Source organism: Paramisgurnus dabryanus, chromosome 5, assembly GCF_030506205.2.
Source record: "Paramisgurnus dabryanus chromosome 5, PD_genome_1.1, whole genome shotgun sequence".
Classification (NCBI taxonomy): domain Eukaryota; kingdom Metazoa; phylum Chordata; class Actinopteri; order Cypriniformes; family Cobitidae; genus Paramisgurnus; species Paramisgurnus dabryanus.
The window spans coordinates 33,061,781-33,089,521 of NC_133341.1; the positions used below are offsets into that span (position 1 = coordinate 33,061,781).

At 36.9% G+C, this 27,741-nt stretch overlaps 3 protein-coding genes across 5 annotated transcripts; 2 read left to right on the forward strand and 1 right to left on the reverse strand.

Annotated features, from left to right (window-relative positions):
* Positions 1-139: 139 nt before the first annotated feature.
* Positions 140-8,600, reverse strand: apooa (apolipoprotein O, a). Of its 3 annotated transcripts, none has more exons than XM_065251166.1 (10): positions 8,543-8,600; positions 7,424-7,531; positions 7,176-7,295; positions 6,329-6,361; positions 5,020-5,074; positions 4,783-4,878; positions 3,234-3,325; positions 2,168-2,257; positions 2,034-2,079; positions 140-438 (listed from the first exon to the last, which is right to left on the reverse strand). In XM_065251166.1, the coding sequence occupies exons 1-9, from the start codon at positions 8,549-8,551 to the stop codon at positions 2,035-2,037; spliced, it is 648 nt and encodes a 215-aa protein (XP_065107238.1). In that variant the 5' UTR covers positions 8,552-8,600; the 3' UTR covers positions 140-438; position 2,034. The 3 variants fall into 3 exon arrangements, with proteins under 3 accessions (XP_065107238.1, XP_065107239.1, XP_065107240.1); XM_065251167.1 differs by having other exon boundaries at positions 140-467; XM_065251168.1 differs by lacking the exon at positions 6,329-6,361.
* Positions 8,601-8,970: 370 nt separating this feature from the next.
* On the forward strand, positions 8,971-12,222 carry c5hxorf58 (chromosome 5 CXorf58 homolog). Its single transcript, XM_073814740.1, has 6 exons — positions 8,971-9,077; positions 9,259-9,353; positions 10,261-10,366; positions 10,660-10,856; positions 11,011-11,095; positions 11,404-12,222. The coding sequence occupies exons 1-6, from the start codon at positions 8,976-8,978 to the stop codon at positions 11,626-11,628; spliced, it is 810 nt and encodes a 269-aa protein (XP_073670841.1). The 5' UTR covers positions 8,971-8,975; the 3' UTR covers positions 11,629-12,222.
* A 595-nt stretch (positions 12,223-12,817) lies between these two features.
* On the forward strand, positions 12,818-27,727 carry LOC135732818 (zinc finger Y-chromosomal protein 1). The gene is made up of 8 exons (XM_065251170.2): positions 12,818-13,056; positions 13,911-14,007; positions 17,262-17,606; positions 17,681-17,830; positions 17,938-18,057; positions 20,088-20,222; positions 22,545-22,688; positions 22,944-27,727. Exons 2-8 carry the CDS (start codon positions 13,941-13,943, stop codon positions 24,284-24,286), a joined length of 2,304 nt encoding a protein of 767 aa, XP_065107242.1. The 5' UTR covers positions 12,818-13,056; positions 13,911-13,940; the 3' UTR covers positions 24,287-27,727.
* Positions 27,728-27,741: the final 14 nt, after the last annotated feature.

Sequence of the window (27,741 nt, forward strand, 5' to 3'; positions counted from 1 at the left end):
TATAGTTCAACCAAAGGTCAGTTTTGATTTTAAGCTCATTTAATAAACAAAATTAAACTTTTTCCTCAAGGCACACATACGACATGTTTGAATCACATGAGAGCGCTTTACTATGAGCAGATGACATCGAGACTTCCACATTTGAAGGACAAGGAAGTTCAGAATGTTCTCAACACGCTGATAAAACCAACGCTGGTTATCCTTCCTTCCTAGATTATGTCTGAGAAATCAAACTGAAACATCACATGAAATATATTTATTTTAGTTCACAAGTGCCTTTATAATACAACTGCAGTAGTTTGTTTTCAAGTTTAAAACATTGACTAACTCCTCTCTGATGAAAGAGGAAGCTGCTCGTGCAAAAACAGGTTTATAAGTAAAGGACGGAGATCCTGGATGGCGTCACATTGTCACAGAAACATCCTGATAGGTGAGAACCTACAAACAGAACCCAATGAACTTTAGTACTGTGAGAACCAAAAGAAAGACACAATGTTCTAAATAAAGTATTTGGGTTAAAGCAGAAAGTTAACAATACACATTGTTCCAGCAAAACATTTAGCAATTTAGTAAAGTTTTAAATGATACGACCATAGATACTGTCAACACTCTCTCATGGCAATTCATATCAATTTTACAAGGTGGCTAATTTCTTCGATCACATTCATACACTTTTTGTGACATTGGGTTTAGGGGTGTGGTGTGTAAGTGTTTTTTTTTTTTTTTTTTTAAGATAATTGTATGCATTTGTATGATTCTAGCCACCTCATAAAAAATGTACGAATTGTCGTGAGGTCAGGTGATCTATAGATTTCACATAAAGCCTGTCAAATATAATCTGATACAAATGACTTTTTTTCTTAGTTTTTATTTTTGTCTTGTTTTCAGTACAATTATCTAAAAATTCTTCAATAAAGATATATTGGTAACACTTTACAATAAGGTTCATTAGTTAACATTAGTTAATGTATTAACTAACATGAACAAACGAGCATGAGCAATACATTTGTTGCAGTATTTATTAATCTTTGTTAATGTTAGTTAACTACACTGCAAACAATAATTTTCAAGAAAAAAAAAATCTTATCTTATATTTACCAGTATTTTTGTCTTGTTTTCAGTAAAAATATCTAAAAATTCTTAAATTAAGATGCTTTTGCTTAGTGAGAAAAACATCCCTAGAAAATAAGTCTAGTTTTTAGACCAAAAATATCAAAGGTGATTTTGTGCATAAAACAATCTGCCAATTGGTTAAGCAAAAAAATCTTGAACATTTTTCTTAAACACTAAATTCAAGAAAAATTAGCTTACCCCATTTTTTTTTTGCTTGTTTTATCCAAAAATCACTTAAATTTGATATTTTGGGTCTAAAAACTAGACTTATTTTCTTGAGTCGTTTTGCTCATCAAGAAAAAGCATCTTAATTTAAACATTTTTAGATATTTTTTACTGAAAACAAGACAAGAATTTTTTTCTTGAAAATATATTTTTGCAGTGTATTAGTAATTGCTGAAATGAACATTAACAAAGATTAATAAATGCCGTATAAGTGCAGTTCATTACTTCATGTTATCTAATGTAGTTAAAATATCACATTTAAATGAATTTGTGTTTAAAACTAGCAAAAAATCTGCCAATGGGGTAATATTTTTTTTATCTTGAATTTTGTATTTAAGAAAAAAGATAACTTATTTCAAGATTTTTTTTCTTACCCCATTGGCAGATTTTTTTGCTGAATTTGATAATTTTTTGTCTAAAAACAACTTTTCTTGACTTATCAAGAAAATACATCTTGATTTAAGAATTCATAGACATTTGTACTAAAAACAAGGCAAAATACTAAGTAAGATTTTGTAGTTAGGCGTAGAAATACTTGTTGTATGTCTCACAGCATTGTATGACAATGCTTTCTGTGCCTGCCAATAATCCCAGACTAAACACATGAATACAATCATTTACAATAACTTAAGTGAATTTTCAGGATGTTTATCACTGGTAGATAAATGATGTGAAGTTCCTGTGATGTTTTGTACCTTAAGCTTTGGTTTCTCCACCAGATTTCTTTTCTTCTTTACTAGCCTACACAAAAACAATATTACATTAAATCCTATCAGCGGTGTATGAGTAAAAAAAGAGAAAGTTTGCTTAAGCGAAAAACAACACTGACCTTCTGTCGATCTTTGGGTTTATCTTTAAAAAGTTTCTCCACAGCTACATAAGCCTGCAGAGCCCAGTCGTACACCGTGTCCCCTGTCCCCTGCGATGAGGAAGGGTTATTAAAGTTTACCAGAGGCATTTACACATATAGACACTTCATTTTTTAAAGGACACACATATTATGCAAAATCCACTTTTAAAGGTGTAATAAATCCACCCACTCCTTCGTTTTTAATCATCATTAAACCAAAGCAGTCTCATTAGACATGATTCTCTTGTTAATGTGATGTCACACTAACAAAGCCCCGCCCACAGCCACTGACTGACTGGTTTATTTTACCCAAAAGCTTTTCTAAATGTGTTTGTGGCTAAGTATACTATTGTCTAAGACTGTATTCACAGGAATGAGATCTATTATTGACTAAAAGCACTTAGTTTCTCACTCCCTCACCAACAAACAGTAACTCATTTGCATTTAAAGTACACACTACCCAAATGATAACAAATGATCTGAAACTTCACAGACACATTCTAGACCCAATTTAGACTTATATTACATCTTGTAAAATGGACATAATATGTGCCCTTTAAAACGTTTATTAACCTGAGGGGAGCTGAAATTAGACATCCACTAAAAACAATTCAATTGTGGAAACTATTCCAACCTAATATCATTTATATTGTTTTAATCACTGACCCCTGCTGTGTCTTCAGGAAGTGTCTATCATTATATCTGACCACATACAGACTCGAATCTAAAGTGTTTGTTTTTCTAATGATGCGTGTTGACAGGACTTCAATCCGCCGGCACACATGACGGTAACAGATAGTGTGAGAGGTGTGGACCACTTTCCACTGTCCACGATCAAAACAGATACACGTGTAATAACAAAAACCAATGTGTTCACAGTATGAGCTTCAGTTTATGTTCGGGAATGCGTTACAGCTGCTGTTTTCAACTCGGCTGATGTTATGGATCATAACCCTTCACCTCACCCTTCCTGTCAATCATTCAGCGATGGGTTGACAGTCACACTGAGAGAATCGCTATTATTAAAAAATAAAGGCAGACACACCTTTGCTATGGTCACAGCTTCTCGTGGATAATAAAGAGACGCTGCCACTGCCATGAATCCCGTAGGGTAGATCAGTCTCTTCAATCTGGAGCCTGGAGGACATCATCCACAAATCACAAATTCAACGGCTAATAATAATAATGTCACAGTCAAACGCACGCAGCATAATGTGAATTACATGAAGAATAAACCAACAGATGATATTTGTACCCTTTCTAGCTGTATAATCCATTCATACTGGCCATGGCATACATGTTAGCAATGACTTACACTTGGCATGATAAGCAACATCATTAAAAACTTAAATAATAACACTTTAATACAGTTAATGCTCCTCTAAACACTTCTTAAAGGGAAAATCTGATTAAAAATTTCTCATGTTTAAGTGCTATAATTGGGTCCCCAGTGCTTCTATCAACCTAGAAAATGTGAAAAAAATCAACCCAGTAACTTAGTTTTGGTAAACCATTCTCTGCAAGCATGTGAAAAAATTGCTCATTGAAATTTGTAGGACTAGTCGCGACTAATCGTTTGCAGAATAAAAGTTTTTGTTTAGGTAATGTGTGTGTACTGTGTATAATAATTATGTATATATAAATGCACACACATGCATGTAGTTTTAAGAAAAAAATAAAATAAATATAAAAATAAATATATATAAATTAGGGCTGGGAAAAGATTAATTGTGATTAATCACATACAAAATAAAAGTTATTTTTTGCATAATATATGTGTGTGTAATTATTGTGTATATTTAACCACACATACACACATATTCATGTCAGATTTCTTTTAATTTATTTATCAAATTTTTTTATTTATATATATAACATAGAATATATTTAAAAAAAAAAAAAAATATATATATATATATATATATATATATATATATATACACATGTAAATGTTTCTTTAATACATACATAAATGTGTGTGTATTACTATGTAAATAATAATTACACACAACACACACATATATTATGCCAAAAAAAATTTTTTTGGCAACTTTTATTTTGTATGCGATTAATCGTGATTAATCTTTTCCCAGCCCTAAATATAAAAATGTTTATACATTTCATATACAAATATTTGCTTCTGTATATACATTTGAGTATATACATGCATGTGTGTGTATTAATATGCACATAATTATTATACACCCAAAAATATTATGTAAACAAAAACTTTTATTCTGCAAACGATTAGTCACATCTAATTGTTAGGCAGCCATAGAAATGTGGCTCCCCTTGTGATGTCAGAAGGGGATCTTATTATAATAATACCGCCCCTTAATCTGCACTATCCAACCACAGCACTGCCATTTATTACAGAGATCAGCTCATTTGCATGTTAAAGGACACACCCAAAAAAACGCACATTTTAGCTCACACCTACAAAGTGTAAATTTTAAAATATTATAATAAATTATCTGTGGGGTATTTTAAGCTTAAACTTCACATAGGTCCTCTGGGGACACCAAACACTTATTTTACATTTTAAAAAGTCTTGTGAAATGTCCCCTTTAAGACAATATTAAACATTATAATACCTCTTCCAAGAAAAAGACCGAGAATTCCAGCAAAGCCGATGACACCTGCTCTGGGGTAAAACTCAGGCGGTGGGTTCTTCAGGTAATCATAACCGTCTAAATTACAACACAAAAGGGTCACTTCATTCATGCCATGCCATTGTTTTATTTACACTTATTGTGTTTATACAAATGCTCTTAACACTTAAATGAGCTTATATGTGAGTTTACTGCATATGTGTGTGTGCGTTCACTTACTTTGACCAAACTGTACGGTACTGTCCAACCTGGGTTTCACTGCTCCATAGACACCCTTGGGTTTCAATGTCAACACAATAAAAGAATATTACTTTCACAATACTATTCTGTGTTTAATATTATGAATCATAAGTAAATGCTACGTGTGAATTATCTTTAAAATATATATTTTTTTCAAGATTTTATCATTTTAATATATTTTTATCTAGAGATAAGATCATAAATATTTGTTTATTTTTAACTTTATTATTTGAATTATTTGGTTTATTAATACTGATGCCACATTGTAACAGCATAATAATTCATTTTTTTATGTTTTTAATTCAGCTGTAACAATGCCAAATTGACCAATAAACCAAAGAAAGCCATAAGAGTGATAAGAGCAACCGATGATGACATAACTTTCATTTTTACGAGTAAACTATTTCTTTAAAACTCTCCACAGTCCAAAGGTTTATTGGTGGGAATCAGTATAAGTTTATAATCTCCATTAGGTTTTGGTGCTTTATAAAAGTTCATCTTTATCAAGAGCCATAAACGCACAATGAATGATAGAGAAAAGATATAACAGCGTATGTCTTTATTCAGATGGGTCTGTTGGCTATCATGAGACGAAGGTAAGAAGTTCAGGTCTGTGATGTAATCTGTTGAAGTAGATTCGACTTCCTCATGTCTTAGAAAGACCGTGACAATCAATCCCTCACATTCCCTTAAGCCATCCCACAAATGATCTACCGAATCAGTGCAGAAACTGTGAAGGTCCAGAGGTCGAGTCTGGGTTTATAAAGATCTTCAGTAAAAAGCTGTTCTGCTTTTAAATGTGGGTCAGTGTGTCCTCTTTACTCATGAGTAAATTCAGCTGAAAAGCGAGGACGCAGTGACAATCATGTCAAAGATATTACAAGATCATTTCTTTCATTTTGTTATTAAAACACACTGGAGGAAGAGATTGACTTGAGATCACTATACGAGTAATTCACTATAATGTTTAATGACACTATATGTCAAATAGACGGAAATAAAATTCAGGACGTCTTCCTAACACAATGATTCAATCCTAAACCAAATAGTATCATCATTTCAATGTGTATTCAGATGAGTGGTTTTCAAATAAACCCAGATTTGACATCACATTTAGATTTCAATAAAACTCAGAGATGCACATTAATGCACAAGCAGAAAGCTTCTCACACTTCCTCAGTGCAGCTGAATGATAGTGAGGTTAATGTAAATGAGGATGTACACACACACACACACACACACACACACACACAGTGATCAGTGTTATTATGTTGGTAATCATTGGTACCTGAACTTTCTCTCTGGCTGAGTCGGTTGTTTGCTGAAGCCCAGAACCCCAGCGACAAATCAGAACCATAATGGAGAGGAACCAAATCATTACTGAATGTCAAATTATTAATATTTAAAATGTGAGAAATTATGATTACAACAAAGAGCTGCAGTCCATTAAATATGATCTTAAAGGAGAAGTCCACCCCAAAATGAAAATAAGCCCATACTATTCAAGTTATATATGACTTTCATATTAAATATGATCCTGGCTCTAAAAAGCTTTTCCTTAAAACAACCAGTGCCAATGGGGCACCATTCAGTGCCATTATAAAACTGAAAAGAGCCAGGAAATGATTTCATATAACTCTGAAATAAAGTCATATACACCTAGGATGACTTAAGGGTGAGTAAAACACATATAAAGAGAAAAGACTTTAAAAACCATCAAATAAATAAAGAAATGGATCAGATTACACAGACTGCAGCTCTGACACAGACACCTGATGTTAAATAAAGACAGTCATTGGTAATAGAGTCAAATTAAGCTGGATTGTATTATTTATAAACACAATGATTTAGTCTTCTCCTTTGAGATATCCACACAAAAGAAATCACTTGGTATTTATTGGTTGGTCCGTGATAAAGAAGTGAACTTCTAGTCTTTTGGGTTTTAGTATTGAGAATGAATTCTGTTCTGGTTATGCAGAAGTGCCATGCAAAGCAGATGCAATAGGCAACATGTGTTTGTATGTACATGCATGCAATCCCTCCTCGCATCAAACACGGTCAGGGTTTGTTTTGCTGTTATCACCACCAGCTGATTTGATACCCAGTAATATTGAGTTTGATTTTACAGGTGTTACCTGGCACCAGTTGGTATAAGGCTCTGCCAGTCTTCTCATTGTGGCCACACTTTCTTCCACCTGACCTCTCTCAGGCTCCACATATCTGAACTTCTGCTGTGGTGTCGTGTAGAGAGACAACTGCAAAAGACATGCGGTCTTTGTGTTAGTGTACAACTTTATCTTACAACAGTCTATTAAATTAATTATTTTCTGGAAAATCATTACTTTATTCTTTGGTTTGATTGTGTGTGAGGTGTTTTTTGTACCTCATCCACATTCAGAGATGTGTCGGGTTTATCTTCACTGCTGCTGCCGGCCAGCACAGAGGCTGACAGTAAACCCAAAGTACCCGAGACTCCTGCGACCCCTCCGACCTATCAGATCACCCACAGCACCATCATCATACAAACAGAGGGCATAAATAAACCAGTCAGGTGCACTTTACTCATCCAAAACTCCCATTACAGGTCACAATGGTGTCTTTATCTGAAGCAGGCAGTCTGTAGTCACTGTCAACACATGCTGTATGTTTCTTATTAAAGCAAGAGTAGTGTAAAACCAACACAAATTGACTCAAACTGCCCACATTGAGTTGGTTTGAGGACATTGAAGGTTTCTTCAGCTTCCTTAGTAACACAACCACAGAACCCGCAGGTGCCATTTTTATTATTGACAATGCTGAGGTCAGTCTTATACAGCAATTGTTTAGATTTAAAAGGATCATCACAATGAATATTAGCAATGCACTTCTTTTTAACAATAGGTTCGTCAGAGGTTTTTAGCTTTTAGGTTTGTTGTTCGTCAGGTATTTGTCTCCATCTAGCGTTCACTCGTGGTACTGCACCTGAGCGGTAACGTGGCGCAACTGTCACTCTACACACGTACGTTTATGTCAAACGTACATTTTTTTAATTCTTTTACAAAAAACAAACTTTATAAAAAGAAGTGATCATGTTTACAACTGTAGTTTCATTGAATATATAGCAGTATAGCAGTGTCACAGTCAATAAAGCCGTAAACATATTGAACTTTTAACAATACAAGTGAATTTAAATCATTCATTTATTTATTAACATATTTACAGCGGTACTCTAATCTTTATAGGTGTATTGTAGTGTTTTCGTTAAAATAAGCAGCATACACAATTAATTTAATGTGTCTTTTGTCTTATATCGTACAGTGCCCTTGTATTTCCTGTCCTCGGATGCGCTCTTAAAAGCTACAAAAACAACAACCATCTTTCTAATCACATAAACTCAAGTGAACTCCTTGTAAATGTGTATTTAAGACTGTATAGTGCACTTATAGAAGGATCGCCCGATTTTAAAGGACGTCCCGACACGACAAAGCGTAACAGACCAAAGACTAAAGTTTTTATTCCTCACCTTGTACATGTTCCTATCGTCTTCTTCACCGCTGAGAGGCGCGAGCGCACGATCACGATTACCGCCATCTGGTGTTCATGAAGCGCATTACAGCCAGCGCTTTTTGTACACTTATTTTTTTTTTAGTTTTAGTCATATTTATCAACTATATAAGCTTATTTTATCATTCACCTAGTTTGTGAGCAGGTCAGTTTAGGTTTTTACAATTTTATTGACTGTATTATCATGTCGTTTTCCCATACGCTTTCATTGGTTGCTTAGCAACCACAACACAGATTTTTTTCAACAGTGAGCATCAGACACTTCAAATGTTCATTGAATGAATGAAGAAACACAAACGTGTGTAATATTATTATCTAAGCTGCATAGATATAACAAAAAGTAACATTTACAAGTCTTTTATTTTCATTAGCAAATTTTTTTTAGATCTACAATGGAGGTGTATGAGGATTATGCCAGAAGAATTCAATCATACTGGAGATCATATAGGAACAGAAAACTCTTTAAACTCCTCGTGAATACTATACGATCAGCTGTAAGTTATGCTACACTTGACATTTTATTGCCATAAACATCGTAAACGTAAAGTGAGATGAGATTTTATTCGAAAAATTATTCTGCACCAGTCAGTGTTTAACATTTACACTGATACTTATTATTTTATTCAGCACTTTCACTGTAAGTGAAATTGTTAATCTGTTGTCTTTTATCATCAGGAGCAGTGTCTGACAGCAGGAGCTCTGCGTCAGCTCAGTCCAAGAGAAGCAGATCTTCTGAAAGATCCCAGTCTGAAGTGCAGACTCAGATTCAGGCAGGACTAAAGAGACTTTCTGTGTAGATCCACTGAACATTAATGAGAAATCTTTGTCATATCCCAGCTAACAGAAAAACGTCTAAGAACTTTCTTTGGACGTTCCCAACATTCCCAAAAACATTCTGCCAAGCATGAAAAGTGTCCAGTTTTTGTAAAGTTCTTAGAATGTTTCTGAAACAAACATTGATCACCATAATGGTGACTTTTCAAGAGTTCGCATTAACATGTAATCGATAGGGAATTAGATCAAGCATATTTGGCGTGCTGTCCGAGGAGAAGCTCGGAATTTAGGCCGAACCCAGAGTTTTTTAACCGTGATAAATGAATCAAGATGAGAGTGAGGTGATGGGGTAGAGGAGGGATGCTGCAAAAAATCTGTCACGGGACAGAGGTGAGGGACTGCTATTTATAGGCACCTCTTTGCACTGATTGGTTGGATCACATGAACATGCTCCTCCCAAACTTAGTTAAATAAACTTCATTAAATAAACAATCAACATCTAAACCTAATAAGTGAATTGTTTTCTACAGCAATATTTTTACCAAATAATATTTTATAACAGTTTAAAACTAATAAAATGCAATGTTTCTTTATCATTTACATAACAAGCAAAAAATGAAATATAGTTGTTTTAAACTTTGTGTGAACATTAAAACACAACATTTGAAAATGATAGAATGTTACATATCATTAACGTTCATACAACTAAGAAACATTAAAAAAACTGGACACTTTTCATGTTGGCAGAAGGGTTTTGGGAACATTAGAAACGTTTAAGTAACGTTCTTAGAACTTTTCTCTGTTAGCTGGGATTGTCCCTGTCCATCTTTCATAAATATTATAGAGTTTAAATGATTTCCTTTATTTTAAAATAATTTATGACTGATGTTCTCATGTGCTCAGGTTTGCAGGACCTCAGTTTCCACCTTCAGTTGTGTTCAAAATTTTCCAGACTGGTGCTGGTGGACAGTATCTCTCTGGCAAAAAACTCTTCACTTCCTCCAACCAGGTCCAATCTTGAATCAGAAAAATAGATCATATATATTTATTCTGAAGACAAAAGAATTGAATGACTCTGGTTTTAAACAGGCCATATCAGACACCTGCAGAATGATGGGAAACAGAACGTTCATGGATCTCATGTCAGTAGATGAGATACACGAGAGAAGCAGAGCCATTATTGATCCACAAGATGTGATCTGCGTCAGAGATTATATACAGGTGGGAATAAAACACACTTGCTGATTGTAAATGTCATTTTGTGAACTATCGCATTTGTGTTATTCATTCATTCCTCCTCAGTTTTCCAGCCACCTGGATGAGCTTCCTGCTTGTCTTGGAGGCAGGGAAAACGGCTGGAGGTTTCTGTCTCTGAAGGTCCTTTCACGAAACATCAGAGACGATGTAAAGTCAGGCATGAAACGTCCATGTGTTGGGAATCTGAAGAAGGGTCGGTCATGGGGACATTCACGTTTCTCTGGACAACAACTCTCTCAGAGGTTTGGAGTTTACTCACATTAACTACCTGGATGTGTATTTTCTTATCTTAAAAAATGATTGGAAACTATAATTTGTCATATTGTCCATTTTATAAAAGCAGTATGCTTCTGACAGAGATGTTTTTTACTCATAACATAACTGAATTTTCCTCAGAGGTTTGTCCTCACGGTGCTCCGCACGTGCCAAGATTACTGCAGCTCGAATGAGACGTCTCTATGTCCTAGGCGATGCTGAGAGAGTATGTTTGTTTTATTCTCATACACTTCATCATTTCCATACAGATGTAGGTTTTGGGCATATCTAAAGATAAAGTCCAAGGTTGTCAACAATCCAGAGTTGTCAAATTGTCAATAGTAATTGACGATGAAATTTGGATTTTAGGTACAAATGCATATGAAGTGTTTAACTGGTCATCCTAAATTTGACTTTATTTAAATTAAAACAATTATTTTAAATAGTTTTTGGTGCATCTTAGACGGCAGGATACATCAGCTTCTTTATTTAAATTCATTGTGGGATCAAACCCTGTGTGCTGTTTACACCCAGGTCTCAGAAGAAGAGAGGAATATGGACAACATTAATAGCTATAAGACAGATAACCAGAAGAGCACCGCTGAGAAATATGAGATCAGGATCATTCTGCCATCGGTTCAGACTGAAGACTATGGTGACAGCTCATCTGATTCTGAATGGGAGGAAGAAGCTGAGGAACTCTGTAATTGGTCAAAACAACTGAATACAGATGATGTTGATGCTCCTGAATTTGTGTAGACAAATACAAGACCTAATTCAGACACATCAGGCTCAGAATTGTTTCTATATTTGATCTATCGCTCATTTGTGCAGGACAGTCATTGCATACGTAGGTGCGGATGAAAACCATACAGTACTGCGTTTAAAATGCATGAAACAAAATTATGCACAACCAACATTTGTGCATATTGTGCTTGACTGCGCCTTGCAACCTAAAATGCACAATTCAAGCATGCGCTTTAAATACGCCTGCCTAAAACAGATGGGGTTACATGACGTTTTTGCCAAAATAACTTGGAGATGTACTACAATATATTCCATCATGTAAGCAAAGTCAACAGGTTTTGCTTTCATTTCTTTTACATTTTCAAAAAGTATAAGCATTGTCTATTCTTGGGATACAGTTACGGCATCTATTAGACTTTCACTGGCAGGATAGCAGCCCAAATTTTGCCTTGTTTTAGCCAAAATTGCATGCTTGGGTGACAGGAATTTTTAAGGGTCAATGCATCTACTGTTCATGTTTATGTGAGATTATGTATGGATATTATTGAATCACAGGCCAGTTTTTGTGAGCTATGCCCTGAAAATGTAATTACAATGAAATAATAAAACAATTATAAAAGAGCATAAATTAAAAGACTCCAATATATACTATAAATTGCTGATTGTCAACAATGTTTATGTTTTTTAAAGGCATGTGACAACATTTCTTGATGTTATATTTGTGATCTACTTGAATTATATTAGCCTTTGATATATTAGTGGTTTTATTTTGCTCACTTATTTACCAAGCTGTTAATATAATACACAAATAAGGGAAATTTTGTGGATACAAACCAAACAAAAATGGTTCTAATTGAAAACATTTTAAGTGTGAAACAAACACACACACACCTAATCTATCGCATCTTTATTGGATCAATTGGTAGAGATCACTGCGTTAGCAGCGCAAAAGACCATGGGTTACCCAGGGAACACTGATAAAAAACTATTTGTAATTGCTTTGGATAAATAATGCATCTGCCAAATGCATCAATGTAATGTTGTGAGACTTGTGACAACTTTCCCCGGTCTCATATATAACCAATAGCTTCCAAAACCAAGCAAACACAAAACCAATATCACTGCGCGCGTCTCTGACACTCATAGAGTCGCATAATCGCTTATATATGACCTATTTGTAACACATCGAAGCCGTTTAGCTGTGCTTTTGCTCGGATAAGAATCTTTTATCGGCCTTCCGCGTTTTCCTGCGGCTCTGGCGCAGTGACGTGCCGCGCTCCGGCGGAGATGCGGCGCGTCTGCGCGCGGAGCTCCGCCCTCCCTGCGCACTCCGCGGCCCGCCCAGCGCCCGCGAGCTCCCGATCGAGCCCTGCCCGAGTCTGGGGAAACCCGACGGCCTGCCTGCGGAAATCTGGAGGCCGCACTGCGCGTTCATCTATGGTGAGCGAGCCGTTACCGAGGCGTCAGATCGCACGGGCTTTAACGGTCGATATCGTCGCGCAGCCATGCTAGATTTGTGTGTCGTTCGTGCTTATTATGTCGCGTTATGTGGCGCGTTACGTCCGGAGACGCGAGGCCTCGGCCCCCGGGCCTCTAGCAGGCCGCGTCGAGGCCTCGCGCAGCAGGGTGGGTTATTGTTTATAAATGGCTCTCGCGTGCACGGGCGGGAGGTACCATGCACCTCTTTGTTAGAGTGGAAGTGCTCGTGTTTGCATGTGTACGCGCGTTCGCGTGAGAATAAAATGCATATTGGGTTATTATGTGTCAAAATGGCGCGCACGGGCAGGTTTTGTTTTAGGGGGAAGGAGGGAAATTGTGTTGTTCATGTCCGGTTTCAAGCTAGCAAACGTTCAGCGCGTTTATCCCCGCACGGGGGGTGGGAATGCATCACGCCGTTGCGCGCATTCCTCTCCGCGCATGATGCATTGCATGTTGTGCAAAGATTGTAATGCATTGCATCGTATGCAACAATGAAAACGCACGAGCAGTGCGTTGCGTGCATTTCCTTTTGTCGCAGTCAAAGGCACGCGCGAGCACTGATTGCGTCAATCATTGATCACGCACGCGTTTCCTCCTCTCCGTCTATGCATATTAAAAATGCATTGCGTGTTTATGTGATGACAGTCAGTGACATTGTTTTGACCCCTCATCAGTCCTGACAGACAAGGCTCGAATAACTTATTTCTGTATTTACAGTTTTATAAGGCATCGGTGTTGTCAAACCTGACTAAATACAGCAGAACTTGGATGTATTGTGTTGTCAGATTTAACTGATTTGTTTTGTGTTGCATCAGTTGTGCAGTGGCCAATGAGGAGTAAAGACGATGACTGAGGAGGTCACCAGACTTGCGCTCCGCTCCCAAGAGCCAAAGATTATACTGCATGGCTCAGGTAAACACATCACACCCATCACTCATACTGAATACACACAGCTACGTTTACATCAACATTTCTTATTTCAGTCAGTCATTACATCATTGCACAAATGCAGAAATTCTCAGTTTCAGGCAGGTACCAAATGAAAAAAGTTTTTTTGACATCGCTGTCAAAAAGATTTACATGGATCTGCTAATGCTGCGTTTACACCAACCGCGTTTCAGGCGTCAAAAACGCGTCTACTGCGCCTAGTTTGCTGCTTGAACATTTTAAATGCATTCGCATGCACTAGAGCGAAGTAGAAGCACGGAAATTTTAATTTTAATTTTTAGCATTAAAATTATTATTAATTCTTAAGGGAGGGGCAAGTGCTATGCGGTTGTCTTTTTGCAGGATGGCTGATGTTGATTGTGCATTTATCCAGAGAGCTACCGGTTTGTATTTGGTAACCTTACTATAGGGGGAAAATTAATGGCGCGGGTCGATAAACATCACGTGACTCAAAAGTGAAATGTGTATTACAACTTACCAGGTTGCCCGATGTCCTCACTAACACTCTTCCAAGCGAGGTCCTTTTTATTCCCGTCTCTATAGAAATAAGAACTTGTGTCGTATAGCTCCGGGTGTCTGCTCATGGATAATATCAAGCGTTCCTTCATGTTGAATGAGTGATGAGCAGGCTCCTGATTGGTTAACACGGCGCGAAATTCATCCAAAGTTCAAAATTTTCTACTTGGGCGTCAGCTGCAAATTGGCACCATTCACACGTACCGCACCAGACACTCAATTTGCGGCATTCGCGCGAACGAGGCGGAATCGCATCTTCTGCACCGCCCCAAACACCTCATTCGCGCCACGAGACCTCCAGACTAGAAATGTGTGATTGAAGTTTATTTTTAAAGAAGTTTCAGCTCACTTGGGTAAAACACGCTGGATTTGTAAACACTAGTACTATGTGTCAATATTGCTTTATTAGAGATCGCTTGATATGTCCTGTACATCCGTGTATAACCACAAAGTTAGTGATAAGGACCTAAGCTATAACACGTTGACGTATTTTTGGTATTGCTGTGACTGTGGTCAAACCAGCTGCGGTTTGAAAACACAGTCAAGCCATTTAAATTCTGATGCGCGTCTACCATGTTGTTTACGGTCATTTCTAGGCTTGTCGCGTTTGTTGTTTCCTCCTTCACCCATATGCATTGTCATTTATTTATACCACGGGTCTGTTGAATGCTTTATTCTGATTGGCTAAGAAATGTTTCATGGGTGTTGATTATTCTTCAGTAAACCGTACACCTAACCGTTCAAATGTCTTAAAAATTGGCACCAGAGCAAAGTTTGTGGTAACCGTGGTATAAGAGGAATAATTGACTCCGATCCTTTGAATTATTTACACATTGGTTGTGCATTATTTTAGAATAATTTTTGTCAATTGTTCCTTACGTATATCATCTCCTGTGCATAAAACATCTTGCGCCTCAATGGGTTTATAATCCCTCCAGCTGCCATTTTTTCACATTGTTTTCAAAACAATTGCTCACATGTAATGATGGAGGATTGAAGGCTAGTTTATGCTGAAAAACTGTTAACCAATCAAAGCTGTGGGTGTTTACTTCCAAGTTTTTAGTGCGGCCCACCCATCAAAACAGAGCGTTTTTCCAGCCAGCCTCAAAACCAGGGTACAAAATTGTCGATTACTTATTGCTTTTGATGTTTTTGAATGTAAAAACCACACAAACGTCATAAGTAGACCTCAGTATAAAACACTATAAAAGACTGATTCACCGCACCTTTAATAAACTCAGTATATTGAGCAGCACAATCAAAGCCCATTGTTGTTATGGTTATACTCATGCATGCCTATAGACTGAATTAACACATGAGCGTGACATCACCGTTACCACAGATTTATGCTTTTGTATTTTACACGAAGACGACAAGGCTGCGATTTCAAAAACTTCCATTTTCAAACCCGTCTTTAAAGGGTTGCATTTCACGACCCCAAAACGCAGCTGTCGTGTAAACAAACAGGCAAACCACATAAAAACGTCACAATTTAAGTTAAAAACATTGCCGTCTAAATAGCCCGTCTGTTTTCAGTCCGACCTAGTATAGGGCTACTTGGTTATGGGCAAAAAAATCACATTTATTCAGTGATTTTGAAAACATGCATTTATTAAACCTTTTTATTAAGTTGGGGTTGCAGTAGGCCAGTGGTTCCCAATCCTGTTTCTCGAGGCAGAAAGTTTTAGATGTCTCCTTATTTAACACACTTGATTTAACTCATCAGCTTGTTAGGGGGACATGTTTACCATTTTGGAAGGAGGCTGATAAGTTGAATCAGGTGTTTTAAATAAGGAGACATCTAAAACTGGGAGGGGATGCTCGAGGACCAGGATTGGGAAGCACCGCAGTAGGCAAACACATTGGTCCAGCAGCACACAAGTTCTATTTTAATTGCACAATAATTATTTTGTTTTAGTAATTGTTTGAATAGAAATCAAAATTGAAAATTAAAAACGATCTTGTGTTTCCATGTCTTTTGGAACGGTTTATACGACCCCTTACAATCTGAATGAAATTTAAATAGGATTTGTCTTAATTATTTTCGATTAAGATGGTTAATGTGACCTTTTTATTAGGACTGGGCTACTAGTCTGATTATAAAGAGATTATCATGCTGTCACTGTTGTATGACACACATTCACAGTAACCGCCGGTGAAGAGACGCTAATAGTCACAGCTTTTTTCCTTAATGTCGTATTGTTCTTTAACATCGGGCCTTCTATTACCCAACAGTGCCATTGCCATGTATTTTTTGCAATATTATTAACACATGGAGGTGTTACTTAACATTTTATGTAATAACTATTTACCTAACAAAATTAAATGAAAATAGAGTATTAATCAACATTAAATGAATGCATAATAGGGTTTTATTGTTGATGTCTAACATATTTTGTTTAATACAATTTCAGTAAGCAGAAATGTAATATTAACATAATATTTTTTATGCATTTGGCGGATACTTTAATTCAAACCAACTTGCATTTAAGGAATTTAAGGAAGTGTGTGGTGTCCTACAGAAGCTTGTAATATAATAACAGTATGTATCATGTTGCTTGTTAAAAATAATAATATCAGTCCATCTCTCAGTTATAGCAATTCAGATTGGACGTCACATTATATTAGTAACTGCAAACTTGTGTTATTAATTTAGAATGAGTTCTCATCATCATCATCATCATCAATGTGTTTGTGTGTAGATGAAGGAGGTGCAGGTGAGGAGGAGTATGTGGTGGAGCTGCAGGAGACGGTGCTGGTGTCAGAGGTGGATGGGGAGGGAGTTTCCGTCCAGGGCTTCTCCTCCGATGAGCTCGTCATCCAGGATGCGGTGGAGGACGTGGTCGCCGAATACGTGCACTGCGATGACGACGAGGGCGTTGCCGTGGAGACCTGTGTGATGTCACTGGAGGGTGAGGAGGAAGAGGATGACGGTGTTGCCATGGCAGAGATGACTGAGGATGTTTTGGTGGCAGAGGGAAGGGAGCAAGATGGGCTTGACCAAGAACACGACTCGGACAGCTGTGGAGACTACCTGATGATCTCCTGTAAGTCGCTCACTCGCACTGTACTACATCCTCTGATCGATCGATTGATTGATTGATTGATTCTCTGTCTGTAGTGGATGATGCAGGTAAGATGGTGTCAGGTGATGGAGAGGAGGTGACAGTTGAGGGAGCGATTGATGATCAGGAGGTGGAGAAGGACGAGGACGGACAGGAAGTGATTAAAGTTTACATCTTTAAAGCAGACTCAGGGGAGGATGATCTCGGTGAGTGAGTTGTGTTTAATGCACATGTACAGTGTCTCTCGACCATTAGATATAATGATCATCTTGAGCTTATAGTGGGAAGTCGGTCTGTGTCTGTGTGTTTTTAGGTGAGACAGTGGACCTGGATGAGAGTGAGACAGTCACTTTGGCTGAACCTGTCGTACGGCCGCTGAGAGAGAAGATGGTCTACATGTCTGTAGGAGACGGCCATCATACACAGACTGATGGTGAGGAAAAACTAAAAGCTCAACTCTCATTCAATTCAATTCAATTCAATTTTATTTATATAGCGCTTTTCACAAAAGTCAATTGTTTCAAAGCAGCTTTACATAAATAGAAGCAGTGAAAAGCACAGAAAACGACAGATAGCACAACAGAATACATGATAGCATGAGCAGTTAAATTTGCTGCGGCTATGACTCAATATTATAATTGCACGTATTACTAAAGCAACGTATAGAAGAGGAAGCTAGGTAAAGCCCAAAAAGGCTGCCTCCCCGGGGTGAAAAACCCCCTAGGAGAAAATAAAGTTGAAATCAGATTAAATGATAATATAACATTAAATACTCAATGTTCCTGTAAAGATTTCTTGCTGGCAATGCAGAAACAAGTGAAAATTGTAATGATTTGTAATGCAGGTTTTGTTCTGATACTTTAAGGGCTTCTCAACCAACATCATCATCGCCCTACATGTATACTTAATTTTTTTTATTTGTGTGACTTTTATATTTTGATAAAAAAACTACAAAGATTTTGAAACTATGTAATTTAACTCTTTAACTTTCACGCCCCCCTTTTTTGACTGTGGGGGTGAAAAGGTGATGCGCACCTTTAAATTAATTTAACTCTGTCATTCTTTTGTCTAAAAGCAAAATCTTGTTCTCTTTTTAAAGAAGACACTTTAAAGTTTTTTACTAAAGTAATTAACAAAATAAAATAGTTATAGTAGTTTAAATTTATAAAAAAATAAAAACAATGCAATAAAGTATATCTTTTATATTTAAAACCCATAAAATAAAAATTTTATACTCCCAGAATGCTACAAAAATTAAGCCATAAGTCTCAACTACTTTTTGAAGTTCAAATTTCAAGTTAAAATCACAAAAATGAGGTTTTTGCACACTTTCAATGGTTTTACCAACATTGGCCACTAGGTGTAGCTAGTACTCACAAATCACAAATTAATAAATTATTGTCACAAAGGTTTTGAAATATGAAAACTACAGTCTTATGCTGGGTTCACACCAGACGCGTTGGAGGCGTAGTTGGCCGCTTAAACATTTTGAGTTTACTCGCTTCATTCTCATGTGAAAGCCGCGCGTGAAATTCTAGTCACCGAAACACTCACGCGCAAATTTGCATCATGGGAGGGGCTTCTGCGACTCTGCTCGATTCCTGTAATCACGTCACTACTAGAGCAAGCTCCTGATTGGTTAACGAGGTACGTTTTTCCGCCAAAGTTCAAATTTTTCAACTCTCGTGTTTCTCGCGGCAATGCTCAATTCATGGCATTCGCGCCAACTAGACGCACGAATGAGGCCGAATCGCATCTACCATGTCGCGCTAAACACCTTATTCGTGCCGCAAGACATCCAGACACATGTTAACGCGTCTTCACATTGACTTAACATTAAAATCACTCACGCTTGACGCCTCTACCGCGGCTGGTGTGAACGCAGCATTACAGCTTTTCAATTATATATAGTTTGTCAAGATCTTTGAAGATTTAAAATGGGATTTTGAAATTATGAATATATAATAATTACAGGAGTGACATTTAACAGAATAATTATCATTACAATTTTTTTATCATCAAATGGCCTTGAAATATGAAAACTACATTTGTAGAGCTTTTCAACAACAATATATAGTTTGTCAAGACTATTTCAGGTATATCTAATAATATATATATATATATATATATATATATATATATGTGTGAAAACACCTTGGACTCACCTGTTGGCCAGTGACATTTTAGAAAATTGCTCATACTATATAATTATTTTTGCAAATTTTAATATGAAAACCTCAATCTGAGAGCTTTCCAATGATATCTAGTTTGTAAAGATGTGTACTGGTTAGAACTAAGAAATTCTTGTTTTAAATATGTAATGCCAAACGTCCCACCTGTGGTCCAGTGACAGTGACATAAAACACGACTGATGGAGAATATGAATATTACTGCGTTATTCAGAGTATTGTTGAATATTTTCAGCAGTGGTTTATGCTTTGATTTCGTGTGTTTTGTGTGCAGGAGGGTCGAAGCTCTCCGATGAGGTTTATATGGAGGTGCTTGTTGGTGGAGAAGAGCCGGTGTCTCATGACCGAGTGTATGACAGCACAGCATTGAGCAAAGACTTCATGCCTGTAGCGTGGGCCGCTGCATACGGTCAGCACATTGTACATTATAACAACACAACTCACACACAAATACACGATTTATATCATACAGTCAGAGGTGGAAAGAGTACTGAAAATTTGTACTCAAGTACAAGTACAAGTAGTTGCTAAAATAATACTCAATTACAAGTAAAAGTACTGGTGTTAAAAATTTACTTAAGTAAAAGTACAAAGTACCCCTCTTAAAAACTACTCAAGTACAAATTACTTTTTAGCCGGTGATATTTATTGAATAAACATTAAATCCATTGAATGAAATCAGAAATATGAATGGACTAAAAACAGGCGATTTGTGTTTTATACGAACAAACACATAGTACAGGAATTTTGTCTGTTTAAAGAATGTTAAATGATTTTAACAGCAGCTATATTATTTCATATTGTTTCTTCATATAATTTTTATCAAGTTATAAAAATGGTCTAATGTTATTATTATTAATGAATTATGATGCAACATAAATAAGCTTGTTGGGTTATTTTATTTAAAAACAGATTTTTTTTACATTAACTCATTCCCCGCCAGCCATTTTTCGAAAAGTTGCCCGCCAGCATTTTTTATGATTTTCACAAAAGTTTTACAAAATGCTTTCCCGGAAAATCTTCTTCTAAAAATATATAAACATACAAATATATCAAATGAAAGAACAGACCCTCTACTTTCAAACAAACAATAAAAAAAGTGAAAACCCGTTTCATCCTATTTTTTCCCTGCTTATAAACTCTTAAATATTGGTATTTTTCTTTACAAATACACATTTTTTTTAGCAAAAAGCTGAAACAATTGCATTTTGTGAAGGAATTTAGTTAGAGATCAGTTTCAGAACGAATATCAAGCATAAAATTAGTAAATAACGTTTTGGCTTCAGTTTATCCATAAATTGGTTAAGTCCGCTTTCTAGTGGACAATCGCGGTATTGCACATTAACATAAATCTTCAGAAACACGTTTTTTATGCAAATGTTTTTTTCTTAATTGAAAAGATAACTCGCCAATGGTGGGGAAAAGAGTTAGAATATATTATTGGACAAGAAAGCTTTGAAAAAGTACACTACTAATATTTCAAAAGTTATCAGCATTTATGATTTAGCACTGACATATGTGTAATTTAGACAGGCTGTCAGTGCAGTAACACTGCTGTGGGACGCGGCAACAGACGAATTTGATAAAAGAGTCCTTATTAGACTGTTTATTTTTATAAGCTTAAAACACTGATTCAATATGAATAATACAATGTTGACAATGACATGAAATTTAACTTTGAGCGCCATTTTACAATGCTAAACCTTTTTTACGGTCTATGTGCTTGTCACCTAGGTAACTGAAGCTCATGTTTCAAGTGATGTTTTCAGTCACATTATCGTGAGGTCTACCCAACATTAAAAATGAAAACGATCACATAAATATGGTTATAAGTCTTCTTTTTGAGATTAGACGCTGAAGTATTGTAAGCCGAAATCACTGCAGATACATTTACACGCTGTCTCCTTTCCTTCCTCTGTTTGTGAACAATTCCCAGGTGCGGCCATGGGCACTCATCATCCGGTATTTCTTCGGAATTTTTAATTAATTCAGCGTCCATAACGCCAAAGTTCTTTGACATTAAAAACACTAAATACAACGTCACAGTGAAGGACGCGCAAGGATCGATTGAATAGCTCTCCAGAAACCAGGCTTTTTACATGGGTTTTTATTGGCCCGCCCACAATCAATTATTCTATTGGATATCCAAATGCTGTCAAAGATTTGAATATTAATTTAATTCAAATTCTACAAGTACTTAGTAACGAATGTTATTTTCAAAGTAGCGAAGTACATTACTTACCTTAATTTGTACTTAAGTACAAGGAAAATTACAGATTAAAAAATTTACTCATAAAAGTACAAGTACACGAAAAAACTACTTAATTACAGTAACGTGAGTAGTTGTAATTCGTTACTTCCACCTCTGCATACAGTGCATGTGTTGTTTATATATTCTGGAGTAAATCTGTGAACTGCCATTCGAGTTTTCTTATCATCCTACAGTTTTTTTTTATTGATTATATAAGAAGCTCAGATGCCAAAGGCACTAAATGATATTAACCGAAACATATTATATGTTCATCAAATACTTGCACTTCAAATCTGCTTAATCCCGGCCTCGGGTCATTCAGAAATACCACTTTGCTTGCAGAGTCTGATGAAAAAATGCTCATTTACAAGAAAACATGTCAGACGCACTTAGAGGGTTTTGCATCTAAACTTTTCATATACACTACAATCACAACATTACTCTTCCAATCAAATAAGATTGTGTGTCTTTTATATTCAGGTGCGGCGGATCACGAGGGTTGTGAGAATCGTAACGGTGCGGCGAGCGCATTACTGCACATCGATGAATCGGACGCGCTGGACAAACTGAACCGGCAGCACGGCAAGAACAAGAGGCGAACTGAACCCCGTCAGGTCCAGACAGGTACCACTGCATCACATCTCACCTGAAGTGCCTGAATTTGTATATTTCTGCTTGCTTTTTATTTGCATTTTTCAGATGTACATTAGCTTTTAAAACAGATGACGTGCAGTACATGTACTTATCAGCATGTTATCAATATTGAATGTCTTTGGATCCTAATTATTAACAAAAAAAAAACATTTTATTCAAGTGTATTTCAGCAACGTCTCATTTGCTAAGATTAACTTGTACTGTCTTCTCTCATTTATTTTACAGCGATTATCATCGGTCCATACGGACAGCCTCTCACCGTCTACCCCTGCATGCTGTGCGGTAAGAAATTCAAATCCCGCGGCTTCCTGAAGCGACACACTCGCAACCACCACCAGGACGTCTTGACTCGCAAAAAGTACCAATGCACCGACTGCGACTTCACCACTAACAAAAAAGCCAGTCTCCACAACCACATGGAGGTTCACGCGGTCAGCAACAAAGCTCCCTTCGAATGCGAGACCTGCGGTAAAGAGTTTCACCAGCAAGCCGCGTTGTTTTCCCATCGCCTTCAACACCATCACCGGGAACAGAAATCGCCTACGGCCATAGCGTCCCCGCTCTCTCCCGCCGCTGCGACCAAGACTCACAAATGCAAGTTTTGCGATTACGAGACCGCCGAGCAGGGCCTGCTCAATCGCCACCTGCTGGCCGTCCACAGTAAGAGTTTCCCGCACATCTGCGTGGAGTGCGGTAAGGGTTTCCGTCATCCGTCCGAGTTAAAGAAACACATGCGGACGCACACCGGGGAAAAGCCGTATTCTTGCGCGTACTGCGATTATAAATCGGCGGACTCGTCGAACTTGAAGACGCACGTGAAAACGAAACACAGTCGCGAACTGCCGTTCCGCTGCGAGCGTTGCGGTCAGACCTTCGGCGAAGAGGAGGAGCTGACGCAGCACGCGGCGACGCACGAGGACGCTCGAGGGCACCAGTGCAGCCACTGCGACCATCGCAGTTCCAACTCCAGCGACCTTAAACGGCACATTATTTCCGTGCACACTAAGGACTACCCGCACAAATGCGCCGTCTGCGGAAAAGGCTTCCATCGGCCGTCCGAGCTTAAGAAACACTCGGCGTCTCACAAAACCAAGAAACTGCATCAGTGTCGTCACTGCAACTTTAAGATCGCCGACCCCTTTGTCCTTAGCCGCCATATTCTTTCCGTCCACACCAAGGAACAACAACAACAGCAGCCGCAGGAGCCCGCGTCACCCACCTCACCCGCGTCACCGCCGACGCCGCCGCCAACCCAGCCGCAAGCCCCGCCCGTAGAAAAAAGCACCCCAAAGAGGACTATAGGGGCGGCGCAGTTGGCGGCGGGGGGCGCGGCGGTAAAGAAGGGAGGTGGGACGGCGGGTAAGGGTCCACGGGAGCGTAGGGTGTATCAGTGTCAGTATTGCGACTACAGCACGGGAGATGCGTCTGGCTTTAAGAGACACGTCATTTCCATTCATACTAAAGACTATCCTCATCGCTGTCAGTACTGCTCCAAGGGCTTCCGAAGACCTTCGGAGAAAAACCAGCACATTATGAGACACCATAAAGACGTGGTGCCCACAGAATGAGCATCCTCCTCTTCCTCATCTTCCTTTATGTGCCGTATAAGACACTAAACAGCCCGTACTTTAAATCAGCATCCCTCGTGTTGGCAACCAGTTGCATATGTGTGTGTGTGTGTTGTTGTGTCTGTATGTGAGATTGAATCTAGTGCACAGAATGCATTCGCACCTCCCCACATTAAAGGAAAAGTTCACCCAAAAATGAAATTGTCATGATTGACGGATTCTCATTTCGTTCCAAACCTGTATTATGAGAAGAATCACCTTAAAAGTATTTTGAAAGTATTTTGTGTCAGACGATAAGGTGTTTGGGTCCAAATTCAAAAATGTTGTAATGATGCCAAACTGGTTTTGGAAGAACATGAGAACAACATAAATAATAATGACACTGCTTCATTTCTGAGTGAACGCTTTCTTTAAATTTGGTTTATGCTCGTGTGTTTGTATTTTATGTTTTTTAGCGAATTCGATTTGGTTTTTCGTACCTAACAGATGAACTGTGGATCAGGTGTTTATATTCCTCAAGCATTTTAGAGATGCAGTTTGTAGTCGAGCATGGAAAACATTTGACCTTGATATCATATACAACCGCTCTAAAATGCTTTATGGATATATGACCATGTGGCTCAGTTTTGCACTTTATCAGCATGATTGACAGCTGTCTTTATGGGTTGCAAAATGTGGACATGGAGGAAACATCTAGAAGTGTTGGAAAGATATCAGACTGTTTTTCATCGAAACTAAAAACAATGTTTTATTTAGTAGAGTCAGGACAGGGTTAATCTGGTATATAAATATTCTTATAAACTTATAAACAAAGACTGCAAGAAACTTTGCATATTTGTCAGGCAGTAAGAGACTATGGATAGTTTCAGATCTGTATTTATAAAGCATTTAAAGGAATAGTTCACTTGAAAATTCAACTCATGCAGGTTCAATTTTATTTATTTTTGTTTCAGTATGATGACGACGGGCGGTCAGAGCTCAAAAAAAAAAAGTACAAATGAAATGTGATTAAATGTCATTTTTTGTGAACTGTTCCTTTAATGCATACACAAAACTGCTGGTTTTAATGTTTGGTAAACTTTGATCATGTATATTAAATGTATTGCACACACTGCAAAAAATGATTTTCAAGAAAAACATTTCGTAGTATTTTTGTCTTGTTTTCAGTAAAAATATCTAAAAATTCTTAAATTAAGATGCTTTTTCTTGATGAGCAAAATGACCCAAGAAAATAAGTCTAGTTTTTAGATCAACAATATAAATTTAAGTGACTTTGTGCATAAAACAAGCAAAAAATCTGCTAATGGGGTAAGCAAAAAATCCTGAACACTTTTCTTAAACACTAAATTCAAGAAAAATTTGCTTGTTTTATGCACAAAATCACTTAAATTTGACATTTTTGCTCTCAAAACTAGACTTATTTTATTGGGTCATTTCGCTCATCAAGAAAAAGCATCTTAAATGTAAGAATTGTAAAAATTATTTTACTAAAAACAAGACAAAAATACGAAGAATGTTTTTTCTTGAAAATAATTTTTTGCAGTGCATTATGAATGAATGCATTGAAAAAAAGACTTTCTTTTTCTTGTTTTCAGTACAAATATTTAAAAATTCTTAAATCAAGATGTATTTTCTTGATTATCAAAATGACCTAAGAAAATAAGTTTTTACAATTTGTGCTTAAAACAAACAAAAAATGCAGCTGTTTTCCAATAACTTACTGTAGATTTAAATTGATATTATTTACTGCCAACAGTTTGTTCAAAATGAACATTAAAGATAAACAAGTCTTTATCTTCACAGAATAAAACTATAAAATAACAGCCTCAATCAAAGCATTGCGGGAAACAAAATCTGAAGGAAAAACAGAAAAAGGTTGATGAGGATTTCTGGTTCCCACAATGCTTTGCATGAGTCTGTTATTTTATAGCTTTATTCTTAATGTTCATTTAACTTTGAACAAACTGTTGCCAGTAATCAATTTAAATCTACAGTAAGTTACTGGCAAACAGCAAGTTCGGTAAGCAATTTTTTTTCTTGAATTGAGAAAAAAGTTCAAGATTTTTTTCTTACCCCATTGGCAGATTTTTTGCATGTTTTAAGCACAAATTCACTTACATTTTATGTTTTTTTACTTATATCTTAAATAATTTTTCTCATCAAGAAAATCCATCTTAATTTAAGAATTTTTAGATATTTGCACTGAAAATAAGACACGAATACCAAGCAAGAAAGTCATTTTTTTTTGCAGTGTGTATGGGACCACAGAAGAGACTAAATGAAATAGAAAATTTAATGATGAATCTCACAAAAACACGTCTTGATCGTATTTCACCACAAAATATAAATTTTAGGAAAATCAAAACAACCTCTAGTAAAATCTTATATAACATTTAAAAAATCTGGTAAAGTTGTTACAATAATGAGAATCACTGTAAAAATATGAAGCATTATTGCATTACAGTAATCTGCTCATCGCTATCATGTCTTTAAATGGGTTTGATTGTGCGTGTGTGTATTTTAATATGACCTGGATGTGTTTATCTGTGAGATTCACTGAAACAAACTCTGACCGTATATCTGTAACTTTCAGTACATCAGAAATATTCTTCATAATCTTACTAAACACATCAGTATCTTATCAGTATACACGACAGGCACTATGTAAAAAATAACTGAGATTACAGACAATGAGATCTGTTTGTGTTTCTGTGTGTATGGTTAACAGAACTGTCTGGTTTTTACCGATGCCAATAACCGTTCACCAGTGACTCTTGAGTGACTATAATCTAGTGATGGTACTGTTTGACTGCATTCATGGACAGTCCAAGCAAATCCACATCACCTCCTAACTGTCTTATAGTCAACATCAGACCTTGCTCAGAGTATGCACTAGTCTGTCATGGAGAAAGTATGCAAGTTACACTAATTTAACAGATTTAAATAGCACGCTTCAAAACTGGTATAAAAACTGACAAAAAAGAATCAAGTGGAAGAGGCAAAGTCTTGGGTTTATATCTAACGTTACTTCACAGTTCCCCAAATCTGTGATGTATGATGTGATCTTCAGCTCATCATGTGTTTGTTCAGATGAAGTTGAAGGATTATATAACCTCAGATCTCAGCCTCTATCCATCGTAAAACACAGCACCGTTGCCAAACTGATGCCATCAGTCAGGACCCTCGCTTACCCTTCCTCATCTTTCCTGTCCCTGTCATCATTTTTATACTGCAGATATTTATTTGGTCACCGGTTAAACTTTGTTGTATAGATAAATGTAAGTAGGCTTCTATGGGATTATAACTTATTGTTTTGTACACAGATCTGTAAAGAGAAAGAGAGACGCTGTAAACATTTCAGGAGTCAGAACTTTGTGTTGTCATGGATGTATCTTCACATTTGTTTAAAAAAGAGAAAAAGGAAATAAAAGGCTATGTATTTTCCTGCATTCAGC

Bases quoted from the DNA above. Each gene is read 5' to 3' on its own strand.
- apooa (XM_065251166.1), bottom strand. The intron at 4,879-5,019 runs GTAAGTGAACGC...GTTGTAATTTAG, and splicing joins TACCGTACAGTTTGGTCAAA to ACGGTTATGATTACCTGAAG. The intron at 2,258-3,233 runs GTGTGTCTGCCT...TCCTCATCGCAG, and splicing joins AAGCTGTGACCATAGCAAAG to GGGACAGGGGACACGGTGTA.
- c5hxorf58 (XM_073814740.1), top strand. From the start codon at position 8,976: ATGGAGGTGTATGAGGATTATGCCAGAAGAATTCAATCATACTGGAGA. The intron at 9,354-10,260 runs GCAGGACTAAAG...TCATGTGCTCAG, and splicing joins AAGTGCAGACTCAGATTCAG to GTTTGCAGGACCTCAGTTTC. The intron at 11,096-11,403 runs GTATGTTTGTTT...GTTTACACCCAG, and splicing joins TCCTAGGCGATGCTGAGAGA to GTCTCAGAAGAAGAGAGGAA.
- LOC135732818 (XM_065251170.2), top strand. From the start codon at position 13,941: ATGACTGAGGAGGTCACCAGACTTGCGCTCCGCTCCCAAGAGCCAAAG. The intron at 17,607-17,680 runs GTAAGTCGCTCA...CTCTGTCTGTAG, and splicing joins AGACTACCTGATGATCTCCT to TGGATGATGCAGGTAAGATG. The intron at 17,831-17,937 runs GTGAGTGAGTTG...GTGTGTTTTTAG, and splicing joins CTCAGGGGAGGATGATCTCG to GTGAGACAGTGGACCTGGAT.